The 23,100-nt window shown below is 65.4% G+C and overlaps 2 protein-coding genes across 3 annotated transcripts; one reads left to right on the forward strand and one right to left on the reverse strand.

Annotated features, from left to right (window-relative positions):
* Window positions 1–7,391: 7,391 nt before the first annotated feature.
* On the forward strand, window positions 7,392–9,456 carry NKX2-3 (NK2 homeobox 3). 2 transcript variants are annotated; one of them, XM_030030743.2, is made up of 2 exons: window positions 7,392–8,080; window positions 8,735–9,456. In XM_030030743.2, exons 1-2 carry the CDS (start codon window positions 7,738–7,740, stop codon window positions 9,373–9,375), a joined length of 984 nt encoding a protein of 327 aa, XP_029886603.1. In that variant the 5' UTR covers window positions 7,392–7,737; the 3' UTR covers window positions 9,376–9,456. The 2 variants fall into 2 exon arrangements, with proteins under 2 accessions (XP_029886603.1, XP_029886604.1); XM_030030744.2 differs by having other exon boundaries at window positions 7,392–8,090; window positions 8,739–9,375.
* A 9,418-nt stretch (window positions 9,457–18,874) lies between these two features.
* SLC25A28 (solute carrier family 25 member 28) lies at window positions 18,875–22,953 on the reverse strand. The gene is made up of 5 exons (XM_030031062.1): window positions 22,771–22,953; window positions 22,372–22,600; window positions 21,395–21,451; window positions 19,423–19,985; window positions 18,875–19,280 (listed from the first exon to the last, which is right to left on the reverse strand). Exons 1-4 carry the CDS (start codon window positions 22,834–22,836, stop codon window positions 19,468–19,470), a joined length of 870 nt encoding a protein of 289 aa, XP_029886922.1. The 5' UTR covers window positions 22,837–22,953; the 3' UTR covers window positions 18,875–19,280; window positions 19,423–19,467.
* Window positions 22,954–23,100: the final 147 nt, after the last annotated feature.

Consider the following 23,100-nt stretch of genomic DNA (forward strand, 5'->3'; position numbering starts at 1 on the left):
CCAGCGCCCCTGGGACCGTTGGCCTGACGCGGCATCGCTGCATGGGTCATTCCCAGTGCAGGACGGGTCCTTGGGGGAGAGCACCAGGATGGATCCCGGGAAGGGCATCCCGGCCATGCTGGGATGCCCACCACCTCCGGTGCGCTGGGACATCAGCGGCACAGGGACAAGACAGGAACCGTATCAAAAGACCCGGGCTGCCCTCTCGCTTCTGGCACAGGGAGGCATTTTGGATGAGCCTTGGGCCCACCCAGCCTTTTGTACGCATGGCCGAAGCACAGCGACCACGGCAGGAGGGATCCGGCCGTGCCCTGCTCCCAAAACACTGCCCTTGCCCATCCCCACCTGCTTGTCCTTCATGTTAAGCCATTGTCTCCAAGAGGAAATGCCATTTAAAGGCAGGTATTTCAAAAGAAATGGGAGATCTCTGCTCTCCGAACAACACAGCACTTCACTTCTGCCCATTCCTGGTGTAAAGCCGGGAGTCAGGTTTACATGGGGATAAAAAAACAGGCAAAGCTTTTAAGGACCGATCTCCACAGACCCAAACCAAAGCCCCATGAGGGCAAATCCTTTCTAATCCATGCTCTTCCTTAGAGGTGTAAGTGGAGTGGAAGGGTAAAGGGGGGGGATTTAAATCTGGAAAACTGAGTTCCCCATCCCTTCAGTCTGGCAGAGAGCCCACCGATAGGCTAAAAACAAGTCTGCAGAGAAGCCTGTGTGGGATAATCCGGCTCTGGCCCCTGAGGGGACGAGAACAATTAGGAATCCTCTCTCAAGTCTCCACTCCAAGATAGAAAAACAGTTTATAATTTGGTCCAGAGTTGTTGTTAGAAAGTTCTGAATCATCAGGATACACTAACAATTTCTGTGCAGTAATTATGAGGAGAATTCATTAGGCGGACTCAGAAATAAACTATTAACAGAAGCTTTCAAATCTCCCACCCGCCCGACTGCGTGCGGGACCCAGGGGCAGCTCTATTTATACAGCGGCCGTCGGTGAGGAGCTGTCGTAGGAGGGAGCAACACGAGAAGCCATGGCAAAATATGAAAAGTATTTTAAAGGAAAACGAAAGAATGGCTGTTTATTAGAAGTGTGCAGACCAAGCACACGCTCCACCGTTAACCTTTCCAGGCGTGGTAGCCAGCCAGGGAGCTGTTTGCCTTCGCTGCCCCTGAACACGCCACAGTCCCCACCCGCGGCAACCATTCCGCTTCCAGACAAAAAAACCGCCACAGCGTCGGAAGCGGGCCTGCAGTGGCCTCTGGAAGCAGCGTGCAAAATGCCTTTCGGCTGAGCCTGCCCGTCTCTTGTCCCGTATTTACCCAGCGGAGACAGAAAGGATGAGGTTCCCCAGCCCCTGTCTTCCTCCCTTGCCCCCAGCTGCAGGTTGTTGCAAGGCAGGGGGATATTTGTGCACAACACTGTTGAGCTGGCCAGCGGCAAGTTACAGCTGAGAAGATGAAGCCATGCAAGAGCCCCTGGCTGTGGGTGCCCCTCGGAGCCCGCAGCAGCCCCTACAGATGAATGCCAGTAGACCTGAGCGAGTGCCACCACAGAGAGGCAGCTGCCTGTGCACCGCCCCATGCGTGCGCTCAGCCAAGGTTGCAGCATAGTTTCTGCCAGAGCTGGTTTCTGCATCTTTTCTCAGTCCAATTACCCCGAAACCACCCTGGCAAACCCACAGCTGTGTGCCATTTTTGGTGCAGATTTGCCAGCTCTGGGGGTAGCCATGCCCAGGATGGCCTCACCCACATGGGAACAAGCCCTGCTTACAGCCGGAGGCATCTTGATTAAGCGGGGAGAGAAGTGGGGACTGGCTGCCGGGCAGATGCCCTAAACAAGAGAAACTTATCAGCTCTGTTTCCAAGATGAGACACGTGTCACCACCTCGCACAGATCCAGCCCAGCCGCTCACTCCTCACCAGCACGCCTGTACAGAAGCACGAGGGCTTCCCTCTCCCTGAAGGACGCCGTAGAAATAGCCACCGAATAACTTGCGAAATTTCTTCTAGAAAAGGCTTTGCTTGGACTAAGAAAAGCGTTGCACCCAGAATGCTTCGGGGGAAGGCGCTGGATGGGAACCGGAGCCAGCGTGCAGCTGCGCTTCCAGCCCCGTGTGTTTGTCAGCGGGCCGGCCCCAGCGGCAGCGCAGGGAGGTCCCCAGCCCAGATGAACACCAAGTGCCGCGGACAGCAAGGAACCGTTCCGCCAGCACACATGCAGCAAAGCCCGACATGGCTAATCCCTCCTGTTTATTATGTAATAAAACGCTTTCCAGACTTGTTAAAATTTAATTGGTTTAATCTTAATTGTTCCATTTTCTACGGCACATGCAAACACAGAGCCTGACCCTGCCACTCTCGTGTGAACCATCCTGCGGGCTGCAGTGGGAGCAGGATGAAACCCGCTGACCTCAGCAGGATTACGTGCATGAATCAGAGCTGCAGGCCTGGGCTCAGAGCTGAAATCCAGTGCCGGGCTGGCCGCCAGCGCAAGGCCCAGGGTCCACTTAGGCTCCACTTAAGCCTTATGGGATGCAAGTGGTACGCAGGCCTGTGGATGCGAGCGGTGAGTGAGCGTCGTGCTGGGCCTCTGCTGAAGGATGAATTTCAGCCCGGCTTCTTAACCTCATGGACGCAAACATGCAGCAACGGCTTCCGAGGCACAGAGCAAAGGTGCTCCCAGAAAGGCTGTGGGTTTTGCTCTAGCAAGGGGGTGGTGTATGTGTGTCCGTGTCCTCCAGCAGAAGCCTCGACACGGGACCTTCTCATCGCACGAGCAGTAAACTGTGATTTATGACAGCTTCTCCTCCAGAGGAAGAGGTGTTTTGCTACCCTCTGCACGTCCACAGTCGCGGGGCTGTGGCTTTGTCAAGCCTGGATATCCTTTGTGCACCAGAGACGGCAAATAAAAGCAGGTGGGAGAGGGTCCTTGGCACTGACATTTCCTATCCTGCATTGCCTGAGATGTGGGATGACCTTTACCTGCTCCTGCAAGTTGGCTCTCATGGAGCTCAAAGCGTCAGCCTCGGTTTCAGAGGTCCATCGGGCAGTGAAATCAAGGGCAGCCTCCCCTTCGGTGTCCAAACCTACCGAGCTCCCCTTGCTGCAACGACCAGCACTCGTGCATGCGCCGCTCCTACCCCCCGAAGTGCTCAGCACTGAATGTTGCACACAGTTACTGGTACCCCCCAAATCAAGCTCCCACTGTGGAAACGTATGCGTTTCTCAGGACACTAAAGAGTCTGGGTCTCTGACCCCCAGAAAACACATTTCTCATCGAGGCTTTGTTTTAGGACACATTTCCAAATCGTGAAATGTGAAGAAGAGCTGTGAAGCAAAAGTAAATCAGCCAATGCCAGTGGAGCAAGAAAATGCTGAAGAAAAGCAAATATTTGCAGTGACATATTTCTCAAGAAAATGGGCATTATGTGGGTGGTTCTTGGCAAAGCCAAGCCAGGGGGTTCCCAGCACCCTGAGAGGTGGAGGCAGTTGTCAACTGGAAGACCCGTGTGGGCAGGACGGTGCTGGCGCTGCCCGGGCAGGGCTGGGACAGGGCAGTGGGAGACGAAGACAGCATGTCGCTGGGCGAACGCACAGCATCCCTTGCCTGGACCTGGCTCTGCCACCTGCAGAAGCCCTCTGTTCTCCTGGGGAATAAAGATAACATTTCGTTTCAAAAAGTTGTGAAACAGAGTCATTCCTGGGCAAGCGGCGGGGCTGGGAAAAAAGCCGCCCTTCACCCCGGGAGGCGCGGCGGGCCAGGGTCCGTGCCCAGGCGAGCGCACGGAGGGAGCGCGCCCGGGCTGGAAGCTGCTGGTGGGTCCGCTCCGTGCCCGCTCCCCCCCCCGGAACCCCCCCGGGCGGGCCCCCCGCGCACCGTGGGGAACTGCGCCGCGGCCGAGGCTCGGTGCGGGGAGAGCACGGCCCGGGAGCGGGCGGAGCGCCGTGCCGTACCACACCGCGCCGTACCGCACCGCGCCGTTCCGGACCGGGCTTCGCTGTCGGCGGGTAGGTGTCGACGGCGTGCGAGGCCGGGCCGGGCGCGTCCCCAGCGGCGGCCCCGTCGGGGGTCGCTGCCCCGGGACCCGCCGCCTCTCCGCGGCGCGTCGCCGGCCCCGCCGTGCGGGGGCGTCCCCGGCGCGCTGCGGTTCTCACATAAATCAGAGCCGAGCCCCTGGGAAAGGGCCATCCTTCACCGGGCGCTGCTGACAGAGAACGAGAAACAGACGGGCCCTGAGATAAACCACGGCGCGCAGCGTTTACACAAGGGCAGGCTCTGTGTAAATAGAGCCGGGCGCGGGGGGCAGCTCCCGGCGGCGCGGGTCCGCACCGGCCCCGGCCCGCGGGCCTCCGGGCTGCCCGGGGCGGCGGGGCAGGTGGGTGCCGCCCGCCGAGGGCCTCCCGCAGCCGCGCTGGGGCCGCGCCGCCGTCCCCCGTTGGCTCCCCGAGCACCGGGGCTGGAGACAGGGCCGGATTAACGTGTTTGTTTGTTTACGGCCATTAGCGCGGGGCCGGCTCCAGCACTCGGCACCCGCGAGACTAATGGAGCAATTAGCAGCCCTGGGGCTGATAGCATCGCCCCGAGCGAGGCCCCCGGCCGCGGCGGTCTGCTACCGGGCTGCCTGCGCCCGGGGCCCGGGGGAAGGGGGGGCTGCCCGCCAGCCGCCGTGTGCGCGGCCGCTGCAGGGCTGCTCCCCCCTCCCCGGGCCCGAGGGGGGCTCTTGGCTCCGCTGCAGCATCCGCACGGCGAGCTCCATCCATTACAATAATCCCCTGTCTAAACAGAGCGCAGGAGCGGCCGGGACAACAAGGCCCCGCTGTAAACAGAGCTCAGGGGACGCCGCTAATGATATAAATAAAATAACCATTAATAGCCCGGTGACCCCAGCCCAGCCGGCTTGGGAAAGCCCCGAAGCCGCGTCCCGGGGCTGACACCCGCCGGCAGGTACCGGGGCTGCGCCCTCCCCTGGCTCCTGCACCCCCGCGCCGCTCGCCCCGGCCCGGTCGCGCTCCTCGAGGGGCTCGGCCGGGCCCGAGCATCTCCCCGCTCCCTCGGCTTCCCCAGCTGGGAGATCGCCGCTCGCGTCCCGCCGAAGTGGGCCTGATCCGGCCCCACCGAAGCGGGGATGCCGGCAGGGCGGGAAGGCACGGGCTCGGTTACCGCACCGGGAGCACCGGCGGGGGACGAGGCGGCCGCAGGAAAGGCCGGGATAACACAGGGGTGCTCCCACGCGTGTCGGGGCCCGGCCGCGGCTTGCCCCCTCCGCGGGCCGTGGGTTCCCCGAGCACTCTCTGTGCGCGGCGGCACGATTGAGCGGGTCCCGGCGGGAGAACCGCTCCCACCGCCGGGGAAGACGTTCCGAAGCGCCGGTTCCACCCGGCCCGGGCTCCCCGTGGCCGCGGGCCGCGCCTGGCGCTCGGCCCGTCCGGAATCCCGCTGCGGGCGGGAGCGCGATGGCGCCAGGCGAGCCAGACCCCGCCGGGCCCGGGGCCGGGCCCCGGGCACCGCGGCGGCTGCTGCTCCCGCAGACGGCCGGGCAGGCAGACACCGGGCTGCGGCCCGGCAGCCCTCATCGCCCCCGCCACCGAGGGCACCGGCCGCTGCCGCTGCCTTCCCCGCCACGGAAGCCTGCCGGCCGCCGCCGGGCTCCCGGGGAGCGCGGCGCCGTGCAGAGTCCCGGCCGCCCGCCCCGCTGCCGCCGGGCCTCCGCGCCTCCACCTCCCCGGGAGCGGGGCCCTGCGGCGGGCGGGAGCGGGCCGGGCCGGGCCGGGCCGGCGGCGGATGCGTAACACCGAGAAGGCGATAATTGTTGCTAAATGTTATCGGTGCCGTGGCAGCGAGGCAGCGCCGGGCTTCTCCGCGCACGGAGCCGGGCCCCGATCAGGCCTGGTTACGGCGAGCGCCTTTCCCCGTCCACCGTCCCGACCGGGCGGCCTCAGGACGGGAGGATGGCGGCCGGCACCGGGAGCGGGCGGGAAGCGGCGAGAAGAGACCGACCCGCCGCGATTTACGGCGAGGGGTTTGCAGCGGCGCGGTGGGAACGATCCGGCGCGCCGGGGGAACGGGAACCGGCCCCACCGCGGGACCGGGAACGCCCGAGCTGTGGCGAACTGCGCGGGGCCCGGGCTCCCGTCCCGGGCCGCGCCGCCGCTACATGGCTTTCTCGGGGCCGTGCGGAGCGGCGGAAGCCGGGGAAACGAGGGCACCGACGGAGCCGGTAAACGGCGGAGCCGCCGGGCGGTAGCGACCCGAGAGAAGCGCCCGGGAAGGCCCCGCGAAGCCCCGGCCCCGGGACACTCACCTGCCCGGCGTGCGCGCCCGGCTCCCCGTGGCCTCGCCTCGGCGCCGATCGGAGCCCTGCGGGGCGGCAGGATTTTAATCACAACGAAATCTCTCTCCCGGGACCCTCCGCCCCGCCTTCGGTGCGCCCGCTCCCCGCGCCGCGGCGGCGCTGAGCCCTCGGAGGGGCCCGGGGGCCGCGGGGCGCGGCCGCGGGGTCGCGGCAACCCCCGCCGCGCCGCACCGGGGTGCTGGGCCGGTGCTGGGCGCAGCACCGGGGCCGGAGACCTCGCGGTACGGATGGGGCTCGACAGGCTCTCTCGGTGGGTTACCCGCCGGGACGGCGGCGTGGTGGGTCCGCGGAGCCGCTCGTCGCCCGTTACCGGCGGGAGAAACGAAACGAAACGAAAGAAAACGAAAGAAAACGAAAGGAAACGCGGAAGGGCGCGGGGTAGCCCTCCCTGCCCCAGCCCCGCGCCATCGCGGCTCCTGCCTGCCCGCCCGGCCCGGCCCGGCCGGGCCTGGCTGTCGCGGGGCGGCGGGGAGCGATCCAGCGGCGGCGACGGAGCATGCCTTCCCCCGGGCGGGCGCGCTGCGCACCGGCTGCGGCGAGCCGGGGCGGGCGGCACGTTGGCCCGTCGCGGGGGGGATCTGCGGGGGAAACTGCGGGGGCACGGAGGGATTCGGAGCGGGTCGGCTACGTGTACGTCGCGCGGCTACCGTTCGCCCGGGACGGCGGGGCCGCCGTCGGCTGCGGGAGGAGTGCGGGGCGGCGGAGGCGAAGCTCCCCTCCGCGCCGCGTTCTGGGCGGCGGGAGGCACTTGCGGGGCCGGCCGGCCGTGCTGGCGGGGCGGGGAGGCCGGGCCGGCGGGGCCGCACGTGTTCGCCCCTCCCGGGGCCGGGCCGAGCCGTGTGCGGGCAGGGGCCGGCGGGGCGCGCCGGGGCTGGGGTCCCTACCTACCTACGCGTGCTTAGCACTGGGAGGCGCGGCGGCCGCGGCTCTCTGCGGGGACCCCGACCCCGGCGCACCGTCCCCGCGCCCGCCGGGCGGGTGCCGGGCCGCCGGGGCGCTCTGCGGGGAAGCGGCCTCCCCGAGCGCAGCCTTAATACATTGCTATTTCTGGCCGGGCGGCCGGAGCCGGGCAGGGGGCCGGCTCTGCCTCCCCCTCCCTCCAATGGCGAGGCCGCCCCCGGCCCCCGGCCCCTCCTCGCCGTGACGTGCCGGCCCGGGGCAGAGGAGGCTCCCGAGCCCTTGGCTGTCCCTGCAGAAGCTGTAACAAAACGCAGACCCCCAGCGCCGGGCTAATGGAGGCAACTTAGACAGGAGCAGGCGCAGCCCCTCGTCTCTCGGCGCTGCCTGCTCCCCCCGCACCGGGCGCGGCGCTCCCCGCCGAGCCGCCGCCCGAGCGCCGCCGGGCCCGCGGGACTGCCTGGCCGCTTGCGTTGCCCCGATGATGTTACCGAGCCCCGTCACCTCCACCCCTTTCTCCGTCAAAGACATCCTCAACCTGGAGCAGCAGCAGGACCCGCGCTATGGGGCCCAGCTCCCGCACCACCTGGAGCACCACTTCCACCCCGCCGCCTGCCTGCTGGCGGCCGCCGACGGCGCCCGCTTCTCCGACGGCGAGGAGGAGGAGGAGGAGGAGAAGCTGTCCTACCTGAGCCCCATGGCAGCGCCCGGCGGCCAGGCGGACGCGCGGATCTCCGCCGACAACTACGTGCACGCCGTGCTGCGCGGCTCCTGCGAGGCCCCCGGCCCGGGAGAGGAGCTGGACCCCGCGGCCCGCGACCCAAGTGAGTATCGGCCCCGCCGCGCTGCCCCGCCCCGCACCGCCCCGCACCGCCGGGACGGGTCCGCGCTCGCTCCCCGCGGTGCGTTCCCAGCCCGCTGGGCATCGCCCCGCGAAGCCCCGGTGCCCGCCGCCGCGTCCCTTGGGCATGTCGAGCCGGGACTGGCACGTCGTGGGGCTGCCACCGCCCGCCGCCGCTCGCCGCCCCCCCCCCGAGAAGCGCCTCCGCAGGGCCCCGATCCGGAGCTGCCGGATCAGGCCCCCGCTCCGCAGTTTCGGTAGCGGAGAGGGAGGAACGGAGCGGGTTAGGCCCAACCTGCGCCCGCTGCGGCGGGGCCCTCCGGGAGCGAGGCGGCCGAGCAGGTGCCCGGCGCGGCCCGGGGCTCGGCCCCGCGGTGCCGCAGCGGTCCCGCCGCAGCCGGCCCGGAGGCTCGGGAACGCGCCCGGTCCCGCCGCCCGGACCGGCCCCTCGCAAACACAGGCGGCGCCGGAGGCGGCCGGTCCCGGCGCTGCCTCCCCGCCCGCACCGCCGTTCCCCGACGGGTGCGTAGCCGGCCGGGGTGCGGCGCGGGGCTCTCGCCCGCCGGTGGGGCCCGTCGGGAGCAGCGAGCGCCCGGTGTCGGCGAGGCGCAGCCGTGACCTGTGCTCTCCCGTGCAGAGAGCTGCGTCCTGAAGAAGCCGCTGGATGCGGCGGAGAAGGCGGAGGAGGCGGAGAGGCCAAAGCCGCGGAGCCGGAGGAAGCCGCGCGTCCTCTTCTCCCAGGCGCAGGTCTTCGAGCTGGAGCGGCGGTTCAAGCAGCAGCGTTACCTGTCGGCGCCCGAGCGGGAGCACCTGGCCAGCAGCCTCAAGCTCACCTCCACGCAGGTGAAGATCTGGTTCCAGAACCGGCGCTACAAGTGCAAGAGGCAGCGGCAGGACAAGTCGCTGGAGCTGGGCGGCCCCGCGGCCCCGCCGCCGCCGCGCAGGGTGGCCGTGCCCGTGCTGGTCCGCGACGGCAAGCCGTGCCTCGGCGGGTCGCAGGGCTACAGCTCGGCGTACAACGGGCCCTACTCCTACAACGGCTTCCCCGCCTACGGCTACGGCAACGCCGCCTCCTACAACCCCGGCTACGGCTGCACCTACCCGGCGGGCACCGGCGGCGCCTCCATGCAAGCCGCCTGCAGCCCGGCGGCGGCCGCCGGCCCCTTCGTGAACGTGGGCGGCCTGGGGGGCTTCGGCGGCGGCGGCCAGCCGCTGCACCAGGCGGCGGCGGGGCCCTCCTGCAGCCAGGGCGCACTGCAGGGCATCCGGGCCTGGTAGCCCGCACGCACTGAGGGCCGGGGGCGGACCGGCAGGACGGCCCGGCGGCTCCGGGGCCCCGTTATCATCCGCACCGCAGCCCGGCTGCGCGCCGCGCAACGCGCGCCCAGGAGCGGCGGCAGCGGCGGCAGGACGGCGCGGCGGGACCCCGGCGCTCCCGCGGGCCGCGGTGCGGGGCCGGCGGCGGACGGAGCGGAGCGGCGCGGAGCGGCGCGGCAGGGCAGGACGGGGCCGCCCGAGCTCGCAGCCAAGCGCCGCCGCCCCGCGGAGCCGCCGCGACGGCTGGGCCGGGCCGGGCCGGAGCCGATCGCGCCGCACCAGCGGAGCAGCTTTGCTTGTAAAAAGCCGACGGCGGGGCCCGGGGGTGCCGCGGCCCCTCTATCTACTCTGTATCGGTTACTGCCAGCGCCAGCTCGCCGAGTCAGTCAATAAACCAGGTGCAATATCCGCCGCCCGCTCCTCCTTCGCCCAGCGGCTGGGAGCCGGGGCCGGGGCCGGGGCCGGTGCCCGTGCCCGTGCCCGCGCCCGGCGGCGGGGCGGTCGCAGCGGCCTGCCCGCGGGGCAGGGCGGCCCGGCCGGCTTGTGAGCGTGCCAAGGGCGCTGAATGGGGCCGCGCAGCTCAGAGCCGGGCCCATTGTGGCCGCCGGGCCGGCGCTGAAAGGAGCCGCCGAGGAAGGTAGCGGGAATAGGCGCTTATTGGATTCGGGAACAAAAGGTGTGGCAGGGAGGCGAGGGACAAAGGGGCCCCGGCGCCGAGATTGACGGGCCGCTTTGCCCCCCACTGAGGCCCAGGCCCGGCGCTTTATGCGCGGGGGCTGAAGAAACGTGCTGGGTTTTGTTCCCCTTTCTGGGAGCGCAGGGGGAGAGGAGGGGGGTCCGCGGGCCGCTGATTAGGGCCGGCCGGGCCGGGCAGCCTGAATGCCGGGGCATTATTGCTACATGTTCAGCCATTTCGCTCGGCTGCAGGGGGAGGGGGCGGCCGAGGCCCCCGAGACCCGCGGGACCGGCCGCGGGGTCGCCCCCGGCCCGCCCCGTCCCGTCACGGGCCGCCCCGTCCTGCCGCCGCCGCCGCCGCCGCGGAGCTCCCCGGGGCGGTGCCGGCCCCGCCGCCGCGGCCGTGTCTCTGCTGTGCGGGTCCCGCCGAGCAGCGCCGCCGGAGCCGGAGCCGGAGCCGGAGCCGCGCCCGGGGAGGGCCGGACACCCGCGGAGCCCCGTCTGGCTCGCGCGGGGCGGCAGCGGAGACCGGAGGCACCGGGAACTCTCCCGTGCCGTCCCGCGGGTCTCCCCGGCCGCGGCGCTGGAGCTCCCAAAGATGTTTGCAGCGGAGCCGTCTCGGAGCCGCCGGGACGGACGCAGCCCGGGGGCTCGGTATGCCTCCTCCCTCGCCCAGCGATGCCCACTGTGTCCTCCCCCTGCCCTCCCCACGCGTGTCATTCGACGGGCCCTCCGCCACGAGTAGAGGACCAGGTTTTGCAGCCTGCCATTGCAGAAGCAGCAGGTAACGACCGTTCACGCTGCTAAACCCGGTTTTACGCTGCACGTTTGCACCGCGCGAGCTGAACACGCACCCTTGGGGTTTGCTGTTGCAAAGGAACCGGAGAAATTCTTTCCACTGCAGCACCGCGGGGACAGAGTGGGCAACCAGCAGGCCCCGGCTCCCAGCCCTGGCTCGGCACGGCACCCCGCTGTCCTGTGAGCCACCCCAAGGCCGGCAGGCTTTGCGGGGCCGGCGCTGGGAGAGGATGCGGCACACCCAGCCGATTGTTTGCTGGATGGCAGCAAGGTGTCGCGGGGAGAGGAAGCCCAGGCCCTGCTCTTGGCTTTCGGAGATGAGTGGTTAAGGCCCTGTGGTCTCGTGGGTAGAAACAGGATAGCCAAGAACAAAGATAGGTAATGCTCTCTCTTTGCAGCAGCAGTCAGGCTGGGGAGATTTGTCTCTGCCATAGGAAAGAGTTGCATTTTCCTCCATGTTCTGCCAGGTTGTTGTCTGCAAAAATAGGGGACCCGTGTGAGTTCATGCCTCAACGTGCAAGCCAGAGGAATCATAACCACAATACAAGCTCCTCCGAAATCAGGGTGTGCGAGAGGAGCTTCCAGCTTAGCACATCCCCTCCAAGTACGTGGCAGCTGGTTAGAAATCCACTGCATCCCCAGCAGCACCCAGGGGCTCCGGATGAGACCGGAACCCTGGTGTGGAACATGCCGCCCACGTCTGTAGCCAGAGTCTCTGGAGCACAGACAGCTAAGTAAAGCGAAGGGGCGCACGGGGACCCACAGCCGTGTTGCAAGAGGCGATGCCAGGCAGTACCAGCATTATCAAGCACCACCAGTGCCCAGCATTGCTGTAGGTGTGAGGTCAGTATTGAGCTCACCCCACTAACGGCTGGTGACACCCGTGGGTATTCCCTGGCCCTGCTCTCCCCATGCAGAGCTGGAGCAGTGCCCAACCGGGGAATGCCGAGAGGCCCGGCTGCAGGCCGATGTGGCATGGCAGTGGAAGTTTCTGGATGTCTACCACAGCGAGCCCCATTCCTGGGACAGATCCCAGCTGTCCCACCAGCTCAGACTGAGGGGAGGGCAGAGGGTTAGTGGGAGGGACCCCTTTGCAGACTCTCGCCCAAAGCCCCCGAGCTGATGGGGAAGATGGAGCAGCACAAAGAGACAGCAATGCCGGAGGGCCCGGAGCAGGGCGGCGGAAGTGAAGCACTCCAAAGAGGAGGAACAGCCGGCGACGACCGGTGGGAGGGAGATGGTGGGAGACTGCAGATTGGATGGGCTGCCCAGGGAGGGGAGACACAATGGAGGGAAGTTGTTGCATGGCCGCGCTGGAGGCAGCGCCTGCCCGTGATGCACCCCGTCCCCTGTGCCCAAGGGCGAAGCGGGGTGCTGCCAGTGGGGTGAGAGGCACAGGGTGCTGGTGGAAATCCCTTCGGCATAGTCCCACTGCAGTGGCGGCACGGCCAGAGGGACCTTGGGGAGGGAGGGGTGAGGAGGGCCATGGTCAAGGGGCGGAGGGCACATGTTGTTTCTTCCTGGTTGAGCGGGGGATTTACTGCTGTTTGGGAGTCAGGGCAGGAAGGTGCTGATTGATTTTGGACAGGGACGAGATTCTCTAAGACAATGCGCTGACTTAAAGCAAAGGAGGGACTGTTGGAGCAGCCAGGCTTTAACTACCAGGCCTCAGGCCCGCTCTGTGCATGGGCTTCATTCAAGTTTCCTGGCCAAGGAGGAGCCCATGAGCGGAACTTCCTTCTGTCCAGTGGTTGCTAGGGAGGCTCTATCCAAATCCCAGTGCTAGCTGGTTTTCTGTGGCCTTTCCGTCATGCTCAGGATCACATGGGAGCAGCACTGTTCCCCCTGCAGCAGCACAGATGTGCTCTGGTTTCCTCTCCTTCCCGACAACTTTTTCCATTCCTCCCCCCACTGCTGCGGTCATCCTTCCCCCTCATGCCCTTCATCCTTCTCTCTTCACCACCCACTTGCTGCCATCAGCAAGGAGCTCGCCTGGGTGCGGAGCGAGACACCTGCTCCCAGCGAGGCCGGCCAGCCTGCCCACGGACCTGGGAAGACCTTGCTGAGTTCTGCTCCCATCTACTTCAACTCAGGCACAGCTGCCTCCCGCTGCCTTGGGGCCGGGAGCCCAGGGACCCAGCTGTGTGCCGGGGTGGTGCCCAGCTCTTGCCCCTTTGCGTTGGGTCTGGGTTGGAGTGGCAGCTCCTGCTCTGCAGCAATTCCCACCACAGCCACCCCATGCTGCGAGCTGCCGAGGCTGCCTGGCCACTGGGGCTCTGCAGAGCCGTCGGGGCTCGGAGATGCTGGAAGCTCCTCCTGGCAGTGGCAATGCGGGGTTGTCACACAAGCACTCTCCAATGCCAAGAAAGCTGTGGCCGGCCATGGATCAGGTAATTAAATTAAAATATCGGTACTTGTGCTGTGGAGCCTCCAGCAAGGGTTTCTCCCACTACTTGCCGGCCAACATGAGGGCCAGGCACCTGCCTCCCTTCCTTGGATGAGTCACTGATGGCCACAGACCCTCCCCAGTCCTGCAGCCTGTCCCGTGCATGACAAGATGACTACACCTGACTAAGCGGGGTGGGGGGGACTCGCATACTTCAGCTGTTCCTTTTCTCCTCCCTGCAACGGTGAGACCAGGCACAGGGCTGCTATGAGGGATTCACATGACCCGTCCAGAGCAGGGGGCTGCATCTTCGTCCCCTCCAGAGCAGAGCGCTGCTGAAGGCCAGAGCTTCCCCTGGGCCCTGCCAGAGCTCTTCCCGGCTGCACTGAGCCACCTTACCCTGCCTGGGCAATAAAATCCACAGAACCTTTCCCGGGAACGACCCTTCGCCGTGCCCGGGGCTGCTGCGGGCGGGTGGTGCCGGGGCCAGGGGGTTCCCGGCTGCCGGCGGGGTGCTGCCTGGGAACCCCGGGTCCCCCGGGCTGCCAGGAGGGACACTGCTCCCGGGGTCTGTCCCCAAGCGAGATACGCCACCGCCATCTATCGGCCAGCACCCGGGGACCGGGAGCGACAGGTACCGGGACCCCTCTGTCCCCGCCACCCCACACCGCGGGGGCTCTGCGTCTGGTGGTGGCTCGGTTTGGGGGTGCCCGAGTGCCCCTGCGAGGCTTGGAGGGCTGCAGAGCAGCCGGGCGGGGTTGCCTCCCCCACTGGCATCGCGTCCCCGGCGCTGAGGACGGCAGCGGGAGGCGCTGGGCTGGTTGCGTTGGCTCTGGGCAGGCTGCTGTCTCCCCACGGCTGAGCTCTGCGGGCGCTGCGGTCCCCCGGCACACGCAGCAGCTTTGCTGCAGCGGGCAGCATCGCTGGGGCTTGTATACGCAGTGAGAGGAAAGCACCCACACGTGTCCCCACTGCGGTGGGAGAGCTGGGGCTCCTCTCCTGGCCTCTAGCCACTGTGCAAGTGCCCTTCTAGTGAGGAAGGTTTTGGACTCTGTGTTTTTTTAACTGAGCACAGGCACCCAGCATGTCTTTGTGAGAGACCCCACAGGTTTTTAGTTCTGATTATCTTCTCCATCCCAAAGTGGTGCGATTCACCCAATGCTGGAAGCTGCCCAACCCCCCAAAACTCCTGGTACTGCCCGCAGCCTCTAGCTACTGTGTTCACCCCCTGCAAGTTATTTCTCAAGGACATTTATGATGGTTGTGGTGTCCAGCATCTAGTGCCTGATACAGCTGCGTCCTCACCAGAGGGAGCTCTCCCCCCCACGATGGAGGCATGGCCCAATTCTGGCCCAATTCCCTACTCCCTCCTGGTTTTATAGCCCTTGGCAGTGCTCCGGGCCACATACTGCTCAGGTCTAATGGGCACCCAAAGGTGCTGGGAACAGAGGAGAAAGCTGCTTGGATTTGCATTTCTCCTGGCACCCACCTAGCCGTGCGAGGCATGGTCTGTGCACTGCCAGGAGGCTCTTATGTCAGTCCCCATGCCGTAGGTGTCCTGGGGGGGGGTTGCAGGGTTTCTCCGGGGCTAGCACTGCCGCCAGTGCAATACCTGCAGGCGTGCTGGGGAGATTAGGGCTGGAGTCCCCCTCTGGGTCTCCTGGAACAGCCCTTGCTTCAGCTGCTTTTGAGACTGATCCCAGAGCAGACTCTAATGTCACACCACACTTGAGCTGTCCCCATCCATGTGCCCTTGAGAGGGTGACCACTGCTGCCACTCCCATCCAGCCCATGAGCAACTCTTCTCCCACCTCTGCCGCCTCCCCAGTGCAACACGCTGTCTGCCCACACCCCAGCTCCAGCCAGGCAGCACCTTCCCAAGGCCACTTTGCAGCCCCTTGCTGGGGGACTTTGACACATGACCCTGCACTAAGTTCGGCCATTACCAATCTCCCCATCAAAGCAGGCACACTGAGAGCAGTCCCAGCCCAGACCTGGGCACTGCTTCCTCTAGTGGCTCTTCACAGCCAAGAAAGCGTGTTCTTCAGCCTCAGCATTACCTTTCAGGCTATATTCCCTGCCTTCCTGCACCACGATGCTTGGCTGGAGCCAGGCAGGCTGGGACCAGCCCGGCCAGGAGCTGTCTCTCAGCAGTTTAACCCAGGCAGAAATGTGGGTCAGAAGAGGGTTTCCCAGGGCCCACCAGAGGCAATGTCTGCTCTGTGTCCAGGCAGCCCCGGCGCCCGCGTTTACCACCACTGCGAGGCCGTGGGGTCATGAGAACATATACGACTTTATTGGGGTCTGACAGAACCCTGAGGAATCCCAGAGCCAGGGTGGGTCGGGGCTGGAGGGAGGCTGGGAGCCCACCTCTGTGCTCCCCATGGGCTCCAGCCACCTCCCCTCACTGAGCAGGGCTGTCAGGCACCCACCACAGAGGGGCTGGGGGGCAGGAAAGCTCAGGGTAGCCCAGGGCGCCGGCAGAGGAGGGGCAGGGATATGGTTAGGCAGGGCAGTGCCCTTGCCCCCCCCCGCCTGCCCCTGAGCTGGTCTCGCAAAGGGCCTTGTGGGCTGGGACCCAGCAGCCTGTCTGGGGTCCCTGAGGCAGGAGCACCTCAGGAGCCCACCACCCCCGGCTGAAGGTACAGGGCAGACACGCTGGAGGGGTCTCCCCTTCTTGCTCTGGGAGAGATGATCCCCCCCCCAGCTCCCCTCAGCCCAGCTCTGCCCTTAACCTGTGGGAGCGCAGGCGTCTCCAATTACCCCAGGAAGGCGGCCAGGGGCTCCTGAGCTGCTCCTGGCATGGCAAACTCGAGCTGCCTGAAATAGCTTGGGATTGTGCCGCGGCAAGGCTGCGTCAGCCCTGGATCTGTCACCTGGAATGGGGCAAGGCCAGCAGTGCTGCCCCGCTCTGCCTGCTTGGGGGCTGCAGGGCTCACCCCATCTGGGACACCCCCAGCACCAGTGGCAAGACAGGGCTCGAGGGGCAGTCGGACACAGGAAGGCAAGGCAGCAAATCCCTGCTGGATGTGGCTGGGGATCCTGCAGGGAGGCAAAAGGAAAAGGGGTTGTCTCCAAAACTGCCAGGCTGAGAGTGGCTTCCTTGCTGGAAAGCCAAAAATAGTCTCTTTACTCAGAAGAGGCTGTAGGAGGGATCTCAGGCGAAGTGCAGCCAAATACCTAGGAGGCTGTAGGACAGACCCAGAGCAGCGTGGCTTCACGGAAGCATTATCAGACCTTGGAAAGGCAGCGGCTGTAGGTGAACCAGCCAATAACTCTGTTACCTCTGGGCATCTTATCATGCCAAAGGTGCCAGAGGAATTGGGCTGGATGGCGAGGGGACACCCCCACCCTAGCAGAGCTGGGGAGCAGCTGCCCGCTGCCATGGCCAGCTCTTGGTCTGTGGCAGAGGTTCAGCTCAGGGGATGGAGGCGGCAGCAGGACAGGGGATTTTTCCAGTCTTCCGTGGCCTGGCCCAAGGGATATCTGGAAACCCCCTGGGCAGTTTTGCTGTCCCTGCAGCACCAGACCCCTCACAGGCAGCGCCATCCTCTGCAGGGCTGCTGCTGCCTGCACTGGCCAACACCCAGCCGCTGCTGGGTAAGCTGGCAAAGCACTGGGAGACCAGAAAGGCCATGCCCTTAACAAGAGAGTGCTCAGGCCAGTTGCTTACATTAGCATCTCTGTGCCGTGCTGACTTATCATCTCTCCGTTCCTGGGGGTCTTGCTCCTTCCCCCAGCACTTCTGTGGGCAGTTATTCCTGGAAACATCCTGGAGTCACCTTCCATCGTGCCTTCGCCTGCTGACATTTATAGAGCTTCTTCTAGCAGCTGATGGATTTAGTAGTGCAAATCTCTCCCAAGCCCCAGTTTATGCCTTTCCCTCCACGGGGTTTGTGTTTGCCCCAGTTCGTGATGAGGGCTAAAGGCGAAGCTGCAGCTCCGCTACCAACAGCTTTCGGCTTCTGGGCAGGGAGACCCATCCTGGCAGAGGCCAGTCATACCCGTCTTCTGCAAACTCCCGTCTAATGCCCTGCCCACCAAGCTAATCCTCCCCTGGTCTCTCCCAGCCATTTCTGCTTCTCAGATTTCTCCCTCTTGGGTGGAGGAGCCGCAGGGCTGCCAAATCTTGCAATACTCAGACTATTTCTTAAAGCCCCAGCTCCTGAAATGGTGGGAAAAGCGGAGGCTCCAGACCTCCGGTGGCTTTTGTTTCTTTAAGGAGTTTCTCATCCTCCTGCTAGTGCAGAGAAAGCAGAGACCCGGAGCCTGCAGCCCACGCCAGGAGCAGAGGATGGACACAGCACACAACCCAGGTGGACCCGGGCTGCAGAGCAGTGGCCGTGGCCGCTCTGTGCTCAGGGACACCGAGACCTGCTGGGACAGCCGTTGAAAATCCCACAGGCGGTCGCTTGGCATCCATCACCCACTGTCAAGTACCAGGGCAAGAGAGGTGCTTAAGGGAAAGGTGGAGCCAGGGCTGGGGTAGGGCTTGGGCAGGGTGTCGAGCACCCAGCCCTGCAGTTTGTGGGCCCCTGCCCTCCAGTCCCCTGGCACTGCTGGGGCCTGATGCCCCCAAGGGCTGCGCATCCTCCCTGCTCACCCAGCAGCCTTTCCAGCTGCAGGAAAACCCCTCTTTCCCCTCACCACAGCCCAACCCAGCAGCCCTGTGAGCAGGCCAGGCCAGGCTGGCAGATCCTCTGGAGCAGCCCTGAGCCGAGCCAGATGCTCGCCGGCAGCACATACCATGGCTGTGAACGCATTTCCTCCAGGGAGTTATTTTGGGCATGGCACTGTGGGACGCATGCCCCTCCTGCAGGCACTATGGGAGCATCCTGTGAGAACCAGGCGTGACCCACGGGCAGCTGGCTTGAGGAACCCAGAGCTCTGGTCTGGGAGGGTCAGCACAACGAGGCGATACTTCTGTGCTCAGCATGCAACCCAGTGAAGCTGGCTCGCAGGTCCAGAGCTGGGTGGGACTCTAAAAGAAGTTTCTATCAAGACAGTTAACAAAATGGTCAAAAAATAAGCTATTCTGTTAATTATCATTAGATTGGAAAAAATATTAGCACTTTGAGCAAGTGCGTTGGTAGTGCTTTAAGGTGCTCGTCAAGTATCAAACTAGTTTACTTGCTCCAAATCAGGGGGCAAAAGCCCTACTGAGCCCTGAATCTCCTATGCGAGGTGCACAAAGCCCTCCAGCCTCACCCAGTGCCGAAATTCCTGTGCCATCCCCGACAAATGCAACCCAGGACTCTCCTGCCGTCACCTCCATTCAGCATCCTGAGGACCCCTGGTCAGACTGAGCATGTGGGACTGCCTGCCTGAGGAGTATGAACCTCAGCTGCTCCAGTGGGGTCACAGCCTACACTAGCGGCAGGCGATGAGCTGGGTCACGACCCAAAGGGGATGGGGACCACCCTCCTCCCTGGATGTTGCCAGGGTGGCCGGGCCAGGCAGGCCCCCTCCTCCCACCACCACCCCCAGACCCCATTTCCCTTCTCCCTCTGGCACCCATCAAAAGAGCTCAGCACTGGGCACAGTCAGAAAGGCGTGGTGCCAGGAGCTGGGCCATGCGGGAGTAAGAAGGGGACAGGAGGATAGAGCAGAACTGTTTTTATTGGAGGTGTCAAGAGCAGGAACAACAACAAACCTACAGGCTCCCCTCCTCAAGTGCCATCCTCCCCCCCCCCCCACCACCAGCGGGGCAGTCAGCATCACGTGTGCGTGCTACAAGACAACGGCAAGGCTTACACTTTGCTTCAGCCAAAAGCCATACAAAGTCCCCAGCATCCCGGGCAGTGCTGCCACCGCCCCCTCCTTGGCGACTCCGAGCTCAGCTTGGCCCTGCCAGAGGCAGGGCAGGACATTCACTTTCCCCTCCAAGGAGGGGCGAGCTTTGCGTGAGAGGAGGTTTTGGTTAAGGGAAGGACAGGAGCACAGCTCCACCGAAGTGCCAGGGGACGTGACCTGGGCTGGAACTCCCAGTGGGACATCTCGGAGGACCCTGGGAGAGAGCAAGCCGTGCAGCCTGAGCAGAGCTGCAGCAGCCACAGGCAAAAAACGGCAGCGCTAAACCCCGAAGGGCTTCGCCGCCCCCTCTCTTCAACACAAACCGAACCGAAAGGGAGAGGGGTCAGAAGACAAACCAGGAGGGGAGATGAAGCAGGTCTGGAATGGCGTTTGGCTCTGGCTCACTTCCCAGCCCGCCGCTCCTCCTGGCGCTTGGTGAGGATGTATTTGAAGAACTCGTACACAGACCAGGCGATCGCCGTTGAGGGCATCTGATAAATGACTCTTGCCTGGACCCCTCTGAAGTAGGCGGTCACGCCGCCCACTTGGTACACCGTCCTGAAGGCATTGGCCATGCCTGTGATGTGTCCGCTGATGTTGGAGCTCAAGGCCAGGGACTCCTGGGTGTTGAGCAGCGTTTTGCAAACGTCCAAAGGCGTAGTGGCAGCGGCAGCGACAGCCCCCGCACAGGCTCCGGAGACCACGTGGGAGCCTGGGTTGTACTGTCTGTGGGGGTTGAGCTGCTCTTGCAAGAACTCGTAGGTCATGAAGTGAATGGCTTGGAAGGGGATGTTCATGGTGAGCTGGGTGGTGTAGCTGCGGTAGAAAGCTCCGGCCCCTTCGTTGTGCCACACAGCCCGCACACAGTCCGTCACACGCTGGTAAGGCGAGTTGTACATCTGCATCCTCTGTTTGACCACTTGGGACAGCAGCAGCGGCAGCAGCAGCCAGGACCCAGGCGCAGAGGGGAAGAGGAGAGAGAAAGGGTAAGCACGAAGCCAGGCTTCCTCCAAGTGCCCGGAATTTGGTCACGCTGACTTAAGAGCTCATGACGGACAACTCGGACCAGCAGTGCCCTGCATGTCCCCAGGCAGGACTGCAGTCATTTAGATCAGCCGAGGCATCACCATCACACAGACATCACCACCGACAAACTGCGCAGCTGCCGCAGCCCTGGGAAACATCCCAATACCCAGGTGCTTATGCTTCAGATCTACCCTTGCGACCGACGTCTCCCCATCCACCACCGCAGAGCTACCTCGGCATCCATTCCCTTATTTTCCAACAGCTCTCGATCTGGACGAGCCTGTCCCTCCCCAGCCGCCCCCGCTGCAGCCCAGAATAACCACAGCACATCGCAGAGCCCACCAGCCAGGGATCATTAGCAGCCACTGCTGAAACGCAGCCGCTCTGGGGCAAGAACCAAACGCCAAACCTCCCCCAACGCATCCAAGAGCAGGGCAGGGGAGCCCAGATCGCAGCCTGCTGCTGTTCTGCCTCCCCCTATTTCAATATGGCCACAAGGAGCTAAAAATGATGCAACTACCAACTACTACAGTTGTGATAAGAAGACGAGCTCCAGGGAAGGAATGACAACGGTCTGGCCACACAGCCGCCAGCTCCTCAGGGTCCCAGCCTGGCAGTGGGCAGGCAAGAGCCTTGCTGGGCCCAGATCAGCTGGAGCCCGCACGGTCACGAACCCTCCGGTTTTAAGAGGAAAAAAATACATTCACGATTGGTCTTTCCTTGTTACTCTTCCTTCTCCCACCACTTTCACAGACTTTTAATTACAAACTCCCTCTGCCTTTTTCACACATACCGGGCTCAACAAAATCAGTATCTTCCAGACATTTCACAACACAAGATCGCCCTTCTCCTGACTTCTCTAGCATGCCTTTTGCACCCCATTCTTTCTTCTTCCTGAACACAGGCCCAGAACCATAACACACCTTCCTGAGATCCCACCACAGCAATGCCCAATTTCCACACGCTTGGAATGACTTCAACAGTACAGATTGCACCTCTCTTGCCTTCTCTCCTGCTCCAGGTAACTGTCACCAGCCAAACCCCTGGGCAAAAGACCGGTACCCTCCTGGCTCCTCCTCAGCTGGGGTTTGCTGTGCCCCCCAGAATTCATCTCTTCTACCTACCCCCTCTGTAACGGGCAGCCACCGGGCTCCCTAACCAGAGCCACAGCCACTGGCCCCCAAAATGATCCTTGCGGTCAGGTGAGCAACGAGGCGAGCACCCTCTGTGCCGCAGAGGGGACCCAAGTGGCGCGGGCAGCCCCCGATCCTCCCCTCCCTGGCGGGCCAGGACCATCGTTACCTTCAGCAGGGTTCATGGCTGCATCGTGGAGCAACGTTGCTACACACCCGGCTGCACCTGCAAAACAAGAACTGCCACATGTGAGGGGAGGGAGGTGAGGGACCCCAGGGCTCCACTGCAGCCCCGAGTCCCCTGCAGAGGCACGGGAGGAGGCCCCTGGAAGAGGGCGAGATCCGAAGGCAGCCTCCATCTCCCCTCCAAGAGGCGGGCCGGTCCTCGGCAGTTCCCACCCAGAGAGAGCTCAAGAAAGAGAGGGAGAGGGCTGCGACAGGCTGTCGAGTCCCACGGGCTAAGCGGGACTCACTCGGGCCCAGCCCCTGAAGGCCAGGCTGACGCCACCACCTGCCAGGGGCCCAGAGGACAGCGAGCATCCCCGTGCCCCACGGATAAGGAGAAACCCGACGGTGCTCGGCCGCGTGCCTGCCAGGGGCGCGACGTGCCCCGCTCTCCCCTCGGCCCCACGCTTTCCCCACCGCGGCGGCTCCTCGAGTCGACTAACGGGCACCACGGCAAGACGGGCTCCAACGCCGCGCCGGTGCTCCCGGGGCGAGTTCCGGCACCGCCGACCCATGGAGCCGTGGCCGGTCCCGGCTCGTCTGCGGGCGGCTCCGGTCCGCCGGCATCCTTCTGAGCCGGGGCCACCAACCTGCTTCAAGCCAGATACCTGGGAGCGGCTCCAGCAGGCGCAGGACCGGCGCTTCCCCCTGCCCGGCACCGTGCCGGCGCGGCACCGTACGGCTGGCCCGCGGCTGGAGAGAGCACAGGCCTTTAGGACATCCGCGGCCCCCCGGCCCCGCAGCGGCGGCTAAGGCCCTGCGGCCGAGCGGGACGGGGCCAGACCTCCCTACCGCCAAAGCTCGGCCTCTCCCCACCCCGCTCCCGCCCCGGCGTGGCGGGACGGGCGGCCCCCCGGTAGCCCCCGGCCCCCGTAGCCCCCCAGGGCGGGGGGGGGGGTTGGTGGGCGTCGGGAGCAGTACCGTTGGCCACATGGCTATTGCCCCCCGCGTGGATAACGTCGCTCAGCGTCTTTTTTAACTTTTCGTAGCAGGCGAAGTAGAGGGCGTGGGCCGGGCCGGCGCCGGTGGCGGTGATGTTCATGCCCCGCATGGGCCGCCAGACGCCCTCGGTGCGGGCGATGCGCCACAGGGCCTCCAGCACGTTCCGGTACCGGGCGGCGGGCTCCGGCCGCAGGCTCTGCATCCGCGTCTGCAACACAAGGCCCGGGCGGGCGGCACGGCACGTCACGGCACGGCACGGCACGGCTCGTCACCCCCCGCGGGCCCCGGCCCGGGGCGACCCCCGCCTCCCTCCCCGGGGGGCCCCGGTTTGCCGCGCCCCGCCCCGCCGCGCCCCCGCCCCGCCGCCGGTGCCGGCACCTTGACGCAGTCGACGGGGTACATCACGCAGTGCTCCATGACGCCCGCCACGGCGCCCGCCAGCATGTGCGTGGAGACGGCGGCGCCCTGCGGCAGCGCCTCGTAATCGGGGGCGGGCGGGGAGCGCGGCTCGGGGCCCCGCGCCGCCTCGGGCCCCCCCGGGCCGGCACCGGCCCCGGGACCGGAGCCGGGACCCGGCCCCGCCTCCGCCTCCGCGCCTCCCCGCCGCGCCCGGCCCGCGCTGCCGCCGCCGCCGCCGCCGCCCATCAGCAGCAGCAGGACGCGGCCCGACTCCGCGCCGCCCCGCGCGCCGGGGCCCGGGCCCGCGCC

Source organism: Aquila chrysaetos, chromosome 11 (genome assembly GCF_900496995.4).
Source record: "Aquila chrysaetos chrysaetos chromosome 11, bAquChr1.4, whole genome shotgun sequence".
In the NCBI taxonomy this organism is placed as follows: Eukaryota; Metazoa; Chordata; class Aves; order Accipitriformes; family Accipitridae; genus Aquila; species Aquila chrysaetos.